The sequence below is a fragment of the Nannobrachium achirus genome (genome assembly GCF_963921795.1).
Source record: "Nannobrachium achirus genome assembly, chromosome: 22".
Lineage (NCBI taxonomy): Eukaryota > Metazoa > Chordata > Actinopteri > Myctophiformes > Myctophidae > Nannobrachium > Nannobrachium achirus.
Window position 1 is genome coordinate 6,365,689 of NC_137829.1, and position 16,419 is coordinate 6,382,107.

A 16,419-nucleotide genomic window follows, 5' to 3' on the forward strand; every position below is an offset into this window, starting at 1 on the left:
ACACACACACACACACACACACACACACACACACACACACACACACACACACACACACACACACACACACACACACACATTTTTTCTTTTATAGGCCTATAACATTTATTATATAATGTTAAATGTTATAATGCATTATAGTGTGATTATGCGGTCATTGGGTGCTTTAAGTAAAGTCGAATAATAGCATTATTATAACGCCAAAGAAGTTTGGCCTGCTGCCTACCCTATGTAATATTTTAGCCTACTTAAAGCACCCAATGACCCTAACCCTTCGTAATAATAGTTATAGGCTACTGTGTTATAAGCAGATTATAATGCCTTTATTGCCTTATACGCATCGCATGTTTATAATAATAATAGACATGAGATGCATAGCAAGTAGGACCTACTAAATATTGTATGTGACACTGAAAAAGAATGTTAAATGCAAGCTAACATCAAAGTTTGCCTGTGTTTGTGCGTGGCTGTATTTCGTTAGTAGGCTCTGGATTGGTTCACTTCACGAGAACGTCTGGGGCTCATTAAAAGTGAGCCAGGAAACTGTTCTTTTTGAAGAGCTTCATGGTGCCGCTGCGCCCTCATCTTGGCTCAAACGCCTATGAGTTTCAAAGATCCCAGGGATCCCCTGCCGGGAGCCAAAATGGACGACAGCGGATCAGTTTCATAGCCCTGTGTAGGAGGAGCTAGGCTTTCTGGAAGCTCTGGGAACGGGAGAGAGCGTAGAGGCGACTGGGAAGGAGAGAAAAAATAAATAAAGCAGCGATTGGGAAGAGTTCTGGATGAAATTCTACATTCTGTAAATGTAATCTGCTTGTCGATCGCACCAGAACCAGGACTGCGTGCATTTCTGAAATAACGAAACGAAAGCAACATTATGCCGTTGCAGTTTTTCGGGATGTGAAGGGATCCTTGTGCCCACCTGGGTTTGTGCTGTAATCAAACCAAGCCAAACATATTATCCACTTGGTTCGTTTTGCATTTCTTTATCAACGGTGCGCACACGCAGCATTCTAGCGTGTCGGGGATTTTGACAGACAGGTGCTGCGGATAGACCTGCGAGTGGAGTTGTTTACTATGTTTCTTTGACAATCGTACGGTTGGCTTTGCTTGGATTATTAAACCGGGAAGCTCGGGAAAGGTGGGGCCGAACCGGGGACTGACTGCCAGACGGATTATTCAAAAAACGCTCCTCGTTGAAGCTCCGCTGCCTGCCGATTCGCCCACAGCGACGCAGCGTTTGGGGAAAACCGAAGGGAAGAGGCAGCTATTGGATTTTTTTTAGTGACTGGGGGTTATTTTATAGCATAAGTGCTGCGTGCGCCGGTTATTTCTGTCAAACGTCAGCTGGTTGTGGCCTTTGTCTTCCTTTTTAAACATACGGTTTGGGACGCATATTTGGGGATAATTTCCCCAGCCGGGGTTGGACCATGGCGGACGACGACATTCTCTTTGAAGATGTATACGAGCTCTGCGAGGTCATTGGGAAGTAAGTATCAGGTTGCGGTTTATTCCACTGTGTTGTTGTAGCTTTGCAATCTCTATCTATGGCACTGGTTTTGATCCCTTTTCATATCAAGGACCTTTATTTATTCGGCATTTGAGCCACAGACCACCATTTGATGAGATTTTAGCCTGTCGACCCAGAAACGTAGAATATTTTGTTGTCGCTGGATAAGATTTTGTCCACAATTCCATGCTGTATTGATGTGGTGCCATTACCATAGGACTGATAACAGATCAATCAAAAATAACCGTTCTTCTACATTCTCTAATTGTGTAGACTTCTTGTAAATGAAGTAATGCAGATGTTCAACAATAATGTAACTCTTGAGGGCGTACAATGTAACCCAAATGGGTCCACATGGTTTCATTTTACACTCTCGGGAGTTAAAGAACTATAAGGGTCCATTTGGTTATAAACTCTCCATCATTTAGCTGGGGACCACCTGGAACCCCCCCTCAAGGACCACTGGTGGTCCCCGGACCACTAGTTGAGAACCACTGCTCTATGGTATTCTCACGCTGTCTCACGGAGTCGGGCTCTCAATTTGAATACACACACACTTTAGGCTACTGTACCATGGACATGACAATGACAACTGTTTCGTTTTCATGTCTGAACCTGAGTGAGTCAGCTGACTGAGCTAGCTAACCCACATTTCGGTTAACTCACAATAATACTAATGGGCTGGACTTGCTACTTCCACAGTCCACTAGTATGTTTTGTGCTTTCATCTGCTGCCAATTGGCAGCAGATTTGATTTGATGTAGAGATTAGGCTACTAGTCTAGCACAGACCATGAGTCATGTTGATCCACATTATGGTCATTGTGTTAGCAACTCTAGTCTCATATTAACCACTTGTTAAAAATATTGTCTGTCCAACGGGTTGACTGTTGACATATTTGTGGTGCAATGACATAGTATTCAGTCTCCTGGAACCTCTCTTTTGCAATAATAACACTGGCAATGAATTGCTTTAACGTTGGGATGGTATTGTTTTGTGTATCGCTGCCTCAGACTCGTGGCTTTTTAATGAACCATGTCTGTGTCCTTATTTCACCTGGAAGGAACAAGATTAACATCATTCCTCATGGGCCTACATTACTAATTATAAACCGTTAGTGGGAAATGGAATGTTATTACAACGTGATTACCACCTCTGGCACATTTCACAGGAGTACACATGCACATCAACTTCCCCATGCTGCATGTGGAATGGCAGTTAGTAGTTAGATGACCTACCAGTGCATTAGAATGTTCTCAGCAAACATAGCACCAGCCTACTAGATTGAGCATCCAGAAAGGTTTTTACAAACCAATTGAATGTACTCCTATTCCATTTCTGGAGTAACCCTGTCAGATAAACAAACACGATATGACACTGCCTAACGAGAGACGGAGGAACAAAAAAAACAACAACACATAGGTGCAAAAAGTCAGGGCCTGGCAATAAATTCATATTCACCTGTCGTCAGGTAGGTATAATAACACTATAATTTGATCTTGAGCTGAGGAAGACAGTGACTGTGTGTACTACATGGTTTGAGGAGGAGGCCAATTCAGGTTCGGGAAAGCCATGGAACATCATCTAACTACTGGAGTGAAGCGCTTCATCGGTTGTACTACAAACTCAAAGCTCTTGGCAGGCCTGACAGACTCACGCAGGCAGGGGCGTCACACCAAATTCTGGGCCCTGAGTACAAGGATTCACTGCGGGCCCCCCATGAATGTTAACTATTGAAAAATACCAGATATACAAGTGCCGCGCTGCAAGCTTGTAGATCTGCTATTTTTGAAAAATCGTGAAAATGTGTGCCAAGAAACCTATGTTTCCATGTCAGTGATGCTCAAACTTTTTTTATATGAAGGACCCCCCCATCTCAAAATATTTAGTTCCAGGGACCCCCCAGAAGCAAAATTTGAGTTACAAATGTTCACTTAAAAAATACATATATTCAAAGATTTGCGCACATTTTCACGACTTTTCAAAAATAGCAGATCTACAAGCTCGCAGCGCGGCACTTGGTGCCGCGCTGTGAGCTTGTATATCTGCTATTTTTCAATAGCTAAAGTTACTAGGGCCCCTCCACCTTGGGCCCTGGTGACTCAGTCCCACTTTCCTACCCCTTGTGACGCCCCTGCACGCAGGTCACACACAGTCAGACAGAGCTGACGCGACTGGTTAAGGGGCTGCCGCAGAGCCCGGAGACGGTTGACTGTTTGACAGGGGAACGGGGGCCTGCATTGTACATGTTTAGGCAAGCCTGAAAATGGAGTGCTCTCTTTATTGCACACAGTGACAGATACATGCATGTGTGTGCAGACTGTGCACATAACCCAACCCACACACATAAAGGCTTTTGTCACAGAAATACCACTCTCCCACTGTCTATTGACGTGGCTTCTTCACTGCTCCGATATGAAGCACACTGGTGAAATGATAGCCATGCAGAGTTAATGTCCCCCCATCCTCCTCATGTAATGAATTACGTTTGATGACCGCAGACCTTCATAGGACAGGTCATAGGCAGGTGTGACTGCAGGCATGGCATTATGGACAAGAAGATCAGAGTAAAGTCAAATACTTAACGATGTCGTCTGAGGACACACACACACACACACACACACACACACACACACACACACACACACACACACACACTCACACTCTCTTCTAGTATCCTGACTCTGAGTGCTGCTCATTGTTTTTGACAGATCAGCTGTGATTTCGGGTTTTGGAGCAGAGAGGGATGGCAGTCTTTTCTCAGCTGACCTGCTGCTGCTCTCTGTATGTTGCTGCTGCCACAGTTTCCTTGAAGACAGTTGTGTTGTAGTATTTGATCCTAGAGGAGGGATTAACCAGAGGGAAACCCAACGAATGATGACAACATTCAGAGAATGTATTACTTAAATGCTGTGTGTGTGTGTGTGTGTGTGTGTGTGTGTGTGTGTGTGTGTGTGTGTGTGTGTGTGTGTGTGTGTGTGTGTGTGTGTGTGTGTGTGTGTGTGTGTGTGTGTGTGTGTGTGTGTCTGTGTGCGTCAGGATAGACCCAGGTAGTTGTACTAGTATTGTAGATCAAGGCCTGTATTACATTTAGGTCATCCTAAACTGTGCTTGAAAAGCAGTGTTTGATGTAAGATCTTTAATGCCCCAGTTTGTATGCGATTGAGTGTATGCAGGATTTATTTAGGTAACAGCTATATGGACTTCATGAACTGTGCGCACTCAGTCATTGTGTGTATGGGTGTCTGTGTAGATTGTGTGTGAATTTGTGGTATTTAAGCCTAAGCTCTTGTTTTAAGAACACTGACCTCGGACACAAATCCTGTCTGTTTTTCTGTCGGCCTTGTGTGTGCACTGTGTGCCATGCGCCCGCCCGCCTGTCTGACTGTAGCTGTCAGACTGATCCTGTCTGCTGTCTCGCTGAACTGGAAGAAGAATAGGGGGAAACTAACTAAGAGAATGGCAAGAAAGGTAGAAGTCAATCATGAATAGAAGAACAGAGTATAAAAGAAGGAGATGGGGCGGCGGGGCGGGGGGGGGGGGGCTGAAGAGAAGGGAGCATGGGAGGTCAGGGGTGCTGTAGATGGAACCAGTCCATTACTCACACATTAGGAGATTCACACTGCCTACAGGCTAGCCTTTACATAGTTTGTCAGCACAACAATCATGGATTTGTGTGTGTGTTTCTCACAGTGTGAACCGTGACTAACCGCAGCAGCATGCTCAGATTTAGCTCTGGTTTGCTTTCTGAGCTCTTCACAAATATGCGCTGCTGCCTAACTGATAACAGCAGCTCTGCCAATGATAATGCAGTTGGCCACAAGCACACACAAGCAATCACAAGTTTCTCATTAGTACTCTATTATTTAGTCCAGGTTAGAGGTTATATGATTCCAACGGTTATTGCATTACATTGAGCCCTGGTGAACGTCTACAATATTGATATTTCAGTAACAATGTGAGCAGTCTTGAGCCTGACTTGTGTTGTAGCATCTGCCTCCGCCTTCTGTCTTGTTCAAAAATAGCAGACTTACAAGCTCACATGTAGGGCTGGGCGGTAATGGATTTTTAGTTATTGCGGTAATTAGTCACTGTTAACCGATGGTATGGCGGTATCTCAATAATAGTCTTTTAAAATACAAAGACACTGTAGCCAAAGTGACAATATTTATTTTAGGATGCAGAGTATAGGGAAACCAACGTTTGTACAAATGGAACCAAATAGACCCGTTAGGGTCCATTTGTAGTACACTGTCAAAGTTAGACTTGTAAGGGTCCATTTAGACCCCCATAAAAGAACCTAGAGTCCCTGAAATCCACATTGAGAAACACTGGTATTAAAGGTATCGCGGTATCTCCCCAAAAAGTTGTTTTGAATGTAAAAAATGTATACATTTTAAATACATTTAAAAATATATATTATAATCGCGTTTATGAAATCGTCACACAGTATGCATTACACAACCGCGGTACGGCGGTAATGCGGTTATTGCACCCAGCCCTACTCGCATGGCATTGCAAGCTTTCTTATCTGCTATTTCAGTTTTTTAAAATGTTTGCCCATAATGACATGCCCACAATTCAACGGCAGGTTATAAGTGGTTAATAGAAACCTAAACAGGACTTAATATTCTCCTGAACTGAATGAATCAATGGCCTTCCACTTCCCGTCCTGACTGTGGATTTAACAATGGATATTTACTGCACACACATTGAGTCACGTAAGGCTGCTCCGCTCCACCGTGAATGAAATTAATTACTCTTCATTTGCATACCTCGAGGCCTAGTCTCTGAGACTTAGGGGGGTGTTGGACAAAGCCTGAATGTCATTAAAACTGTGGGACCAAGGAGTTGTGTGTATGTGTTAGTCTGTGCACTAGTGTGTCCCTTTGCAGGAGGTTCCAGGGTTGCGTAAGCCTCAGGCATGGCCTCAGATTGTGAATGTGTGTGGTCCTCTTTCAAAGCATGGTGTAAAGCAACACAAGCCTGTATTTCATTGGGAATGGCCTTTCCCAAAAAAACCTGTTTCAGGTCATTATGTGAGAAATTATGATAATGCAGCAAGGTTGAGGTTCTCTCAATGTACTGTGGTGTGTGTGTGTGTGTGTGTGTGTGTGTGTGTGTGTGTGTGTGTGTGTGTGTGTGTGTGTGTGTGTGTGTGTGTGTGTGTGTGTGTGTGTGTGTGTGTGTGTGTGTGTGTGTGTGTGTGTGTGTGTGTGTGTGTGTGTGTGTGTGTGTGTGTGTGTGTGTGTGCGCTTGCATGCTCCTTCCTATCATCCTCCACCTCTCTTCTGGGATAATGATAGTATTTCCCTTCGCTAAGCAGCACAGAGGAAACCCCTTCCAGCTTGTATAATTGTGTTTTCATGATTCTTTTATGTTTGTGTTGATATGATAGGTGATAGCCTATATAACGGGGTCAGTAGAGTGTGTGTGTGTGTGTGTGTGTGTGTGTGTCTTAATGCATGCGCACGCCTGTCCGTCCTCCGCCCTTGACGCAGCGTGTGAAACACTGACCTACATTAGCAGGAAACACCAGCACAAGAGCCCTGCTCTCAGAGAGTTAGCCCGGGGCAATGGATGGTGAAAGATGGAGAGCGGCTAGCTACTTTTAGCTACCGCCTGGCTTGAGCTGCGGTCAGCATCGCTGAGCGTTGATGAATTGGCCGGGCAATGCTAACTGCCTACCCAGGCCACGGTACCGCTAGGCCTATGGGCTGTGGGTCAGTAGGTTAAAGCCTGCTCTATTTACGCTGTCAAGAACTAGGATTGTCTTTGAAATAGCAGCTCAGAATCGTCCTGTGTGCACTGTGTGGTGTCCCATCATAATGGAGAATCCACTTCCACCCTGTTGAATCCATTGGAATACAGTACATATGCTGTGCCTTTGTGTTTCGGCGGTGCGGCTCTCCCCTCCACTGTGACTGTTTTTGATGCCTGCGGGCTTGGAGAACTGCTAGAGATGGCCATGTTGGTTGTCTGATCTCCCTTTTAAAAAAAGAAAGAAATTGGACCCTGGTGTTTGAGTAATGTCCTTTTTTCATTTTCTTTTTTTAAGCACAGAAAATATTTTACATTTCTTTGCCAGTACACCAACGCTGTCATAGCAGTTATGACTGAATGGGGTTCTTGCTCTCAGGTGAATACACACGTGGTGTAGTCCTCTGGGCTTTTGCCAACACTGCATGTCTATTATATGCACACTTTGCATTGTGGGAGCTTATTTTCTCGGTTGGGATACAGTGCGGAGGGGAGGGTCGGCTGAAAGGCTAGTTTCAGTACGCACAATTACACATACGTGATACAGCACAGTGTTCTCACTCTCAGCCGTTGAAATATTTATCCATCCTCATCAAGCTGTAGAGAACAACCTGGAGAAGAGAAAAGACCCCAGCAGTTCTCTGTGTGAAGCGACAAGGAAAAGGGAAAAAGATGCATACAGTACCATGCTGAACATGTAGTAGTCAAAGCCCCTCTGGAGCACGTTTCGACATCAGCAACTCTGGAAGGGTGGGTGTATTCAGCTCCAGCATGCACCTGTATACCATTTCAACAACAAGGATGTTGTACATGATGCGTTATGATGGGGCTGGGCAACATATGGATTTTTATTGTTTGTCGACTGTCAGTGTGTGATCGTTGTTGTTTTTGTGAAATCTTCTTACCTTTATCATAAATCTTCTTACCTGGTTTGGTTGATTTCTGTTTTAGTCGCCCCTCTTCAGAGATCCCACAAGTGTACGTGGCATTTGGCCTATACCTACCATTGTTGCAACCAGGGCAGGAATTTCATGGAGGCCATGAAGGCCATGGCAGCTGTTGCCCCTCAGTTTGGCCTTTTGCCCATCAAACCAATGACATGACCTGAGGCCACAGTGGCCTTAGTGCCCCTGCTGACTCTACCGCTTTCTCCTCTGTCTCTTTCTTGTCAATATGTAGACAGTATACACCGGTGTCTCTTTCTTGTCATGTAGACAACATAGTCTTTTGTGGAGATTCTGAAATATGAACTCCCAGAGTCCCCATCTTTAAACCAATCCAGTGACTTTGATTGGTGCAGGGCTGAGCATGGACCAGATTGTAAATACCATCATTTATCTATTTCACTGCAGATTATATTATCATCCCTAACCCTTAAATTCAACAAATTATTTCAATGGACTAAAATCTTGTTTTATTTGATGGCCTTCCTGCCATGGCATTTGGCCTTTGTGCCCTCAAAAAACGGACATCACCAAAGGCCAAGTGGCCTTGCCCCTAAAATGATGAAATTCCAGCCCTGGTTACAACCGTAGGTACCAGTTCACTATCCAAACCGTCACAGCTTGTCCGTATCTGTCCGTATGGGTAACGCCTGACACTGGTTCCCCTGACACATCACTGTGACATCACAGGTGAGGTGACATCACAGTGATGTCAGATACTCAGAGCAGGGTTATACAGTATATACTGTATATATATATATCGTTTGTTTTTGTTCAAGAGAGGCTAGACTGGCTTGGGAGTTTATATTTTGATTTCAAGTGGGGATTGAGAGGAAATGGGTGAGAGTCGGGGAGTGACACGCAGCAAAGGTCCGCTGGGTTCGGGAATGGAACCAAGACTTGCTGTCAGGCTCATCAGATTCTATATGTGGTACGCTCCTTAAGCACTTTTTTACTGTTTTCAAATTGACCTCAGGAGGCCAGCTGTTGCAGCTAACTGTCCAATAACTGCTTGTTCCAGATCACTGCACACCGCAGAGCTTCGTCACAGATAACAGCACATGCTGTTTGATTGCCTCTCCGGCATGATCAGAATTCAGAATCGCAAAAAAAGAAAAGGTGGGGGAAAAAAGTATCTTAAGTATCTTAGTTCCTGGATCCGAGCCATCATAGATCAACAGAAGCAATTTGGAAAACGTAGTGAAACAGGTAGATGGTGCTCTGATCTGATGATTGCTTGTAGATGGCTCCCTGATCCGTTCCCTGATCTCTGATATCGATTATCATTATAATCGCTTAGTTCGATTAACTATTGAACCCCTAGTCTATATATTCCTGATTGTTTCATACTCTTCCTGTGCGTGATGATTAGAACTGAAGCACAGTAGTACACACACACACACACAGACACACACAGACACACACACACACACACACACACACACACACAGACACACACACACACACACACACACACACACACACACACACACACACACACACACACACACACACACACACACACACACCATTCAGCTCTGTGCACTGTGGGAGATACAGGTGGACACATGCTCACTCTTGCACACATGAGCGCATGCATGCTTGTGCACACACTCAGAAAGGTATCCTATCCACTGATATGACTGCATGTTTTTCTTTTTTAGTCTGGTCAAAATCTCCCCCAATTTTCAACAGAATGTAATGTACTGTATATTACAGTGCTCATAACACATACGTGTGTATCCTCCGTTGCCTAGCCCCGCATGGATAAATATGATATTATTGCTGACCAAAATCACTGTGTTCTTTTTAGCGACTGTAGTGGTTTTTGGCATTTCTGAGTCAGAGATCAAACCACGAGCTGCTGACGCAGCCTGTTGGTATTTTAGGAATACACTTCTCCTTCCGTCCTCCCTTTCTCTGTTTATTTTCCCGGTCTTACTGTACTTTCTCTCTATTGGGGCCTTTTCAATCTAAAGTCATTTCCGCCCTGCCTGCCAAAGCACACACTGTCACCTGGGTTACGGCTGGGGCCTACCCAAAAAACCACACACACACACACACACACACACACACACACACACACACACACACACACACACACACACACACACACACATAGAGATAAAAGTGCAAAACACACTTTCTAATTGGGGAAATAATCTAGAAAAGTGCTTTTTGAGTGTCGTGTAGTTCAGTAGAATCCCAGGGATGATCTACTTCTGCCTGCAAAGAATAATAAAACATCAGTTGGTACTGACTTGTGTCGGTTGGTTAGCTCTTTTGTGTCGCGACCTGACACCCAAGTGTCTTGGTGCTGGCTTTGGGGGAGGCAATGGGTCTAAAACAAGCATATGGTCCCACAGTAAGAACTGTTTGTTTAGTTGCCAGGAAAGAAAGGAGACAAGGAAAGGGCAGAGCTAGACACTGGATCCGTGATCCCTCCCACATCAAAGATGGCTTGCAGATGTCAAAAAGCCTCATCACGATTTCATGTTTTCTTTGTGCCATACCTTGCATTTGGTGTGTGTATGTTTCGTATTTTCAATTTACAATTCAAGCATTTAGTAGATGCTCTTCTCCAGAATGACAGAATGATGACATCAGAGTAAGTGGCATCCATAAAGAAAAATCTACTAAATGAATACATACTTTGCATTAATGGAACAAAAAACAATACAGTATATGTCTATATAAGTAACATACATAATGTGTCAACAAGTAGCATACCATTTGTATAAAATTTAAATAACATTATCAGAAAATGACCAACAAGAAGTGATACAATGAATCCTAGTAGGGGGAGAGGTAGTCTGAAGAGGTGAGTTTTCAGACTGTGGTCGTGAATGAGTTTAGTCTGCAGTCCTAACTGAGGGGGAGGTCATTCCACAGCTTAGGAAGCCAGGAGGGAGAAGAGTCTGCATGCTACTTGTTGGTTTCAACTTCAGCTACAAAGCTACAAATATGCTGTGTAGCTTTTGTATCTTTATATACTGTATTTATATCTGCCGGTGTGAATGCAGCATAAGTGTTTGGGAACTGGTGTTGTGGTCAGACTTATCGAAGGGATTGCCCCTTGAGATGCAGCATCTCATTTTCAAGGGGGTCCCGTAAAAAACATGAACAACAGACTGTCAGACATACTGTAGATAGACAATGCACAGATACATTCATACAGACCGTGTGCTACCAACCATCACCACACCATTAGCCGTTGAACAGCAGAAAGTACAAATACATCAGTGTATATATCCCTACAAGTACAGTCAGTTTAGAAGCATCTACAAGTTCTATCAAGATGTGAATATATTGAAGTCTTGAAGCGACAGAAGGATGTAATGGATGGATCTAAGAGACAGGAAGGTCATTCCAATCAGATGGAGCTTTGTAACAGAATGACCTTCCAGTTTTGTGGGACATTAAAGGTGTTTAAGTGGATATAATGAAGTGGATGGAACCAAATACTGGTTAATCTATTAGTCAAGCCTGGAGATGATTGAGGAACAGGAGACACTATTTGCAAGGCATTTGGCCTCCGGCTGTTGGATACATGTTCAATCGTTTTTGTCTTTATTGTTGTGTTGACACTATATTAATTGGAATTTTGCCAGGGCTGTTGGATGGTGTTCAGAATCAGATACAGATAGCAGATTATCCTAATTGTCCAGGGTATGTGTGCACATGCTCATACTGTAAGCACCACGCTTGCAAGTGCATATGACTGGAAACTGTCTGTCTCCGCCTGGAGAGTATGTTTTCACCCCGGTCTGTCCGTCCGTGTGCGTCTGTCCCATTCGTTTGTTACCAGCTAATCTCCTGCGCCGTTGGACGGTCGCAGCCAAACTGTACACACACACTACCTGGATGCCGATTGATGATTCCCGGAGGCCGCGCCTCCAACCTCTCCGCCTCGACCTCCGACTAGTATCACAGCCGCCTCTAATGGGGCCCCCCTCGGAAGAGCACTGTTTCTAGTTGTCAACTATCACCAGTTTGCCCCATGTAGAGGCTGCCAGTTTGGAAGTCACTCCGGGGTACATGTGTCATGCACTTAAACATGCACATTCTTGCGTACGCGTTTGCACATAATTAATGACCACACTTTGCCCCCAGGCCTCTCACAGTAGTTGGTGTCATTATCACTGGCGACCAGCCTGCCAGGGCTCACACATAGTTTGCTAAAGTGGATTTATTTAATTCATGACTGTTTTTCCAAAACCTTCACATTCCCGTAATGCATCATAAAGGTTAAAAAAATATATATTTTGTTTTTAGCACACACGTTTGTTAACCTTTTAATTTGACAATGTAAACATTGTATATGTCTTAACAGAAAAATAAATAAATAGTATTGGCAGTTGTAACCTAACATGACATGACTCAGATCTCTGCATCCAGCAGGCCTTTTATGCCCCCTTCCCCACGGTGGACATCCCTTTCAGGGAGGATTGCAGGCAATGATGTCATCTGCTCCAGCTAGGGATATGTGTGGAAGGGCTGAGTGGTAATTATCTTGGAAATATCTTGGAGATCCCCCAATATGCTTCTGTTGCTAATCACACTCGCTTTGAGCGACCTGCCAGTCACAGGTGTGTGCATCTGGAAATTGTGGGAGCCAATGCGTCTGTCTTGGGAGATTAGAAACTATTATTTGTGTCCGCCAGGCTGAAAGGCATGACTATGTTTTGCACCCTGTCCGTCCGTGTGTCTGTCCGTCTGTGAACAGCTAATCTCCGGCACCGTTAGGCCGTTCCCAGCAAAACTGTGCACACTCCCTGGATGCCAGAGCAGAACCTCTGTCCCGATTCTTTTCAGATGCACCTGTTATAGCGCCACCAGGGGGAAGATGTTTGCGAAACAATTATTTTGACTATACTCCTACAGATTTTGTCCAAATATCATGCAAATCGATACACAGTATCTCTATAGTCATGTGATCAAGATGGATCGGTCCGATATTTCATATTCCATCCTAATTGGCTAACGTTGGCTTCCAAAGATTGGTCCGTTTTGAACAAAATGCCTCAAATCATAAACACAGTGTGTGACTTCCGTGACATTTTGCGCGCACATTCCCATTAGGGCGCGGAACAAATGCCACCCGTTTCACATTGGCCTTTTATAGCGCCACCAGTAGGTTGATTTTCTCAAACACATTTTGATACAAAATGCCTCAAATCATGAATGCACAGTGTCTGTGAAAGGCCCAAGAAGACATTGCACCCTTTTCACAATGGCCTATTATAGCACCACCAGAAGGCCACAATAACCTACAGTACATGACCTGATGGAGACCTGTACTTTTGAGCAGTGCTAACCAATCCTACATCTGGCTTTGTCTGTTTGTATGTGTGCCCCGTCCTGCATTGGATTCCTAGTCTGTGTGTTCTGTGTTGGTTCCCCTCAGGTCCCTGGTCGTCTGTGGTACCTCTGCCAATTATCTCTTTACAAACCTATAAACACGGCATGGCTCTAACAAGCCATAAGCCCATTAAAGTTCATATTGCCTGTTAGTTGGCAGGTATCTTGTTTATCCCTCCACTCCTCTCTCTCTCTCTCTGTGTGTGTGTGTGTGTGTGTGTGTGTGTGTGTGTGTGTGTGTGTGTGTGTGTGTGTGTGTGTGTGTGTGTGTGTGTGTGTGTGTGTGTGTGTGTGTGTGTGTGTGTGTGTGTGTGTGTGTGTGTGTGTGTGTGTGTGTGTGTGCGTGCGTGCGTGCGGTTAATCACAAGCAAAAAACATCGGGCAGGTGATTCATTTTCTAAATGTCAAGGTGTCCTTTTTATTACTATTTATTGTATTTTGTTGCCATTTTCATCCTGTTTAATCTGTGGCAACTGTAATGTCAAGGCAAGGCCACTTTGCTGTTGCTCATCACACAGTGTGGCACAAGTCTGATTTATTCCTTAAAGTGTCCTGTGACATGTTGCTTGACAAATACAATAATTCACAACACCATACATAAGTGAACCAAGTTGTTCAGTTAGATAATTTTTTTCTTTAAAACCTTGATGATTTTTATTTTCTTTTTCATAACTTGCAAGCTGGAAAACACAATTGATTGATAAAGAAATGCACATGGCCCACCCATCTGACTACTTAACATGGCAGCCGATAGGTGCTTAAAAACTCTTAAAATGTATCATTATTATGTCACCAACATGCACAGTGGTAATTTGGGGGTGCATCTAAATGAAAACGTTAGGCCCACCAGTGCAGCCAATGTAAAGTTAGCCTGGAGCTCTGCTAGGCCATGTCCATGCCTGCGTGTGTAATCTGTGTATGCAACATGTTCTTTTCATTTTTGTCTTTTGTGTAGCTGTGTGCATTCAGATGAGTCTGATGCATTGTGACTTTGGCAGATAGTGAACCAGGATGAATGAAAGCCATTTGTTGCAGTCAATTCCCCATTAGTGTTTTGGTGTGTACTGTGTAAACATAATTGTTGATCTGAACAGGAATAATGGCTACTTCAGAAAGAGGAAGTGTTTGTCTCATGAAGCGATGATAAACACTGATCATCCTTTGCACGGACCACCTTCCAGACAATGGCTTCTATTGATTAGATAGAGAGGTGTGTGTGCGTGTTGGGGTAGATTTGTGAGAAAGAATCCCATTAATGAGTCGAATGCTGTTTAACACAAATGCACACAAAGGTAAATTCACGAACACACACTCATTAAAGGTTGAGAGCTAATGGCCAAGTAATCTTCTGAGTCTCCGACCCTGTCTCCTTGAGCTTGATGTGTATGAGCCTGAGGGCATCACACATCTTGACAATGTGCAGCATCAATGGAGTTTGCCTGTTCTCCCCATGTTCACGGGGGGATTCCTCTGGTAGTTTCAGTTCATTGTAGCTGGTCCCAAGGTGGCAGTGGGGATAAGCTGCCCACGTCTTAGACAGGAGGATGGGTTCGATGCAGAGAATACATTATGGTGTAAATGTATTTGCCATTAAATCACTTAGTTCATTTGTGACATTTTTCCAGATGATAAACTTTGCACATTGCACAAAGTACGATGCCCATCGCCATCAAGGCTTACAACAACTGGGCTTGAATCATTTATCATGACTACATGGAGTATAGGTCAAATATGTGCTGCATTGTATGGATTTATATTATGTGAGGCTGAGAGATGTACTATCTTCTCACCCCTAACATAAGTCGTTTGAATTTAATGACACGACTTTCACAAGCTGTGTGTCCCTGGGTTGGTCCCTAGCACCTCACTCCAAGACCATCGGTTTGGCGTGAGAGAGAAGTGATCAAAACCAGGTTTGGAGGGCTAGCCATTCAACAGGCATCCAGTGGTCAAGGCTCTGTTGACATATTGTCTGACAGATGGGTGACACATGTTCTGTGTTCCAGCCTCATTGTCACTGGGACCATGTAATGGAGGCAGGGCCTGCTTTGGCTACTTGGCGTGCTGGATGAGAAAACCACATTGTCTCAGTAAACCTCACAGAACAATGAACCATTACCACTTCAACTCTCTCTCTCTCTCTCTCTCTCTCTCTCTCTCTCTCTCTCTCTCTCCCCCCCCCCCCCCCCTTGTCTATTCTCGCTATATCTATGTTGTTGTCATTACATTTTGTCTCTCTTAGCCCTTCCCTGTGAGTTTAGACCTTATTCATATATACATTAGATGTATACATGCTACTAGTAAGAAGCCTTAGGGCAACATGCAACGTCGCCCGTGGCTATATGGCCAGTGATGTATATCGGAACAGTTAGCCATACATGGAGACCCCTGGTACCCATATATGGAGATCCATGTACAGATGGTACATCCATGTTATGCCTATACACTTGGAGATCCCTGTCTGAACCAGCCACACAGATATGGGCTGTCTTCCTCCATAAATGGGCATTCTCATATGAAGTCCCGTTAGATATGGGCAGAATATTGATGACATCAGGGATCTCCATATATGGGCATTAAAGGGATTCTGTTAGAGTGGTTCCCATGACATCACAACATACAATCCCATTTATACCCATACATGGAGATCCCTATCTGAACCAGCCACACAGATATGGGCCATGTCTTGGCCATCTGACCAGTGATGTATATTCGATGACATTAGGGATCTTCATGGGCATAAAAGGGATTCTGGGGAATACCCATATTTGGACTTTTACACATGTCACAGTGATGTGTCAGGGGAACCACAGTGTCAGGCGTGACTTTCAGACAGACAGACAG

The 16,419-nt window shown here is 44.2% G+C and overlaps 1 protein-coding gene across 4 annotated transcripts in view; it reads left to right on the plus strand.

Moving 5' to 3' along the window:
- Nucleotides 1–718: 718 nt before the first annotated feature.
- The window catches only part of caska (calcium/calmodulin-dependent serine protein kinase a), a 170,779-nt gene continuing 155,078 nt past the window's right edge, over nt 719–16,419 (plus strand). For all 4 annotated transcript variants that reach the window (XM_080753417.1, XM_080753419.1, XM_080753418.1 and 1 more), the window contains exon 1: nt 719–1,489. In XM_080753417.1, the coding sequence (XP_080609543.1) occupies nt 1,431–1,489 (59 nt within the window). In that variant the 5' untranslated portion in view covers nt 719–1,430. The remainder of the gene's footprint in view (nt 1,490–16,419) is intronic.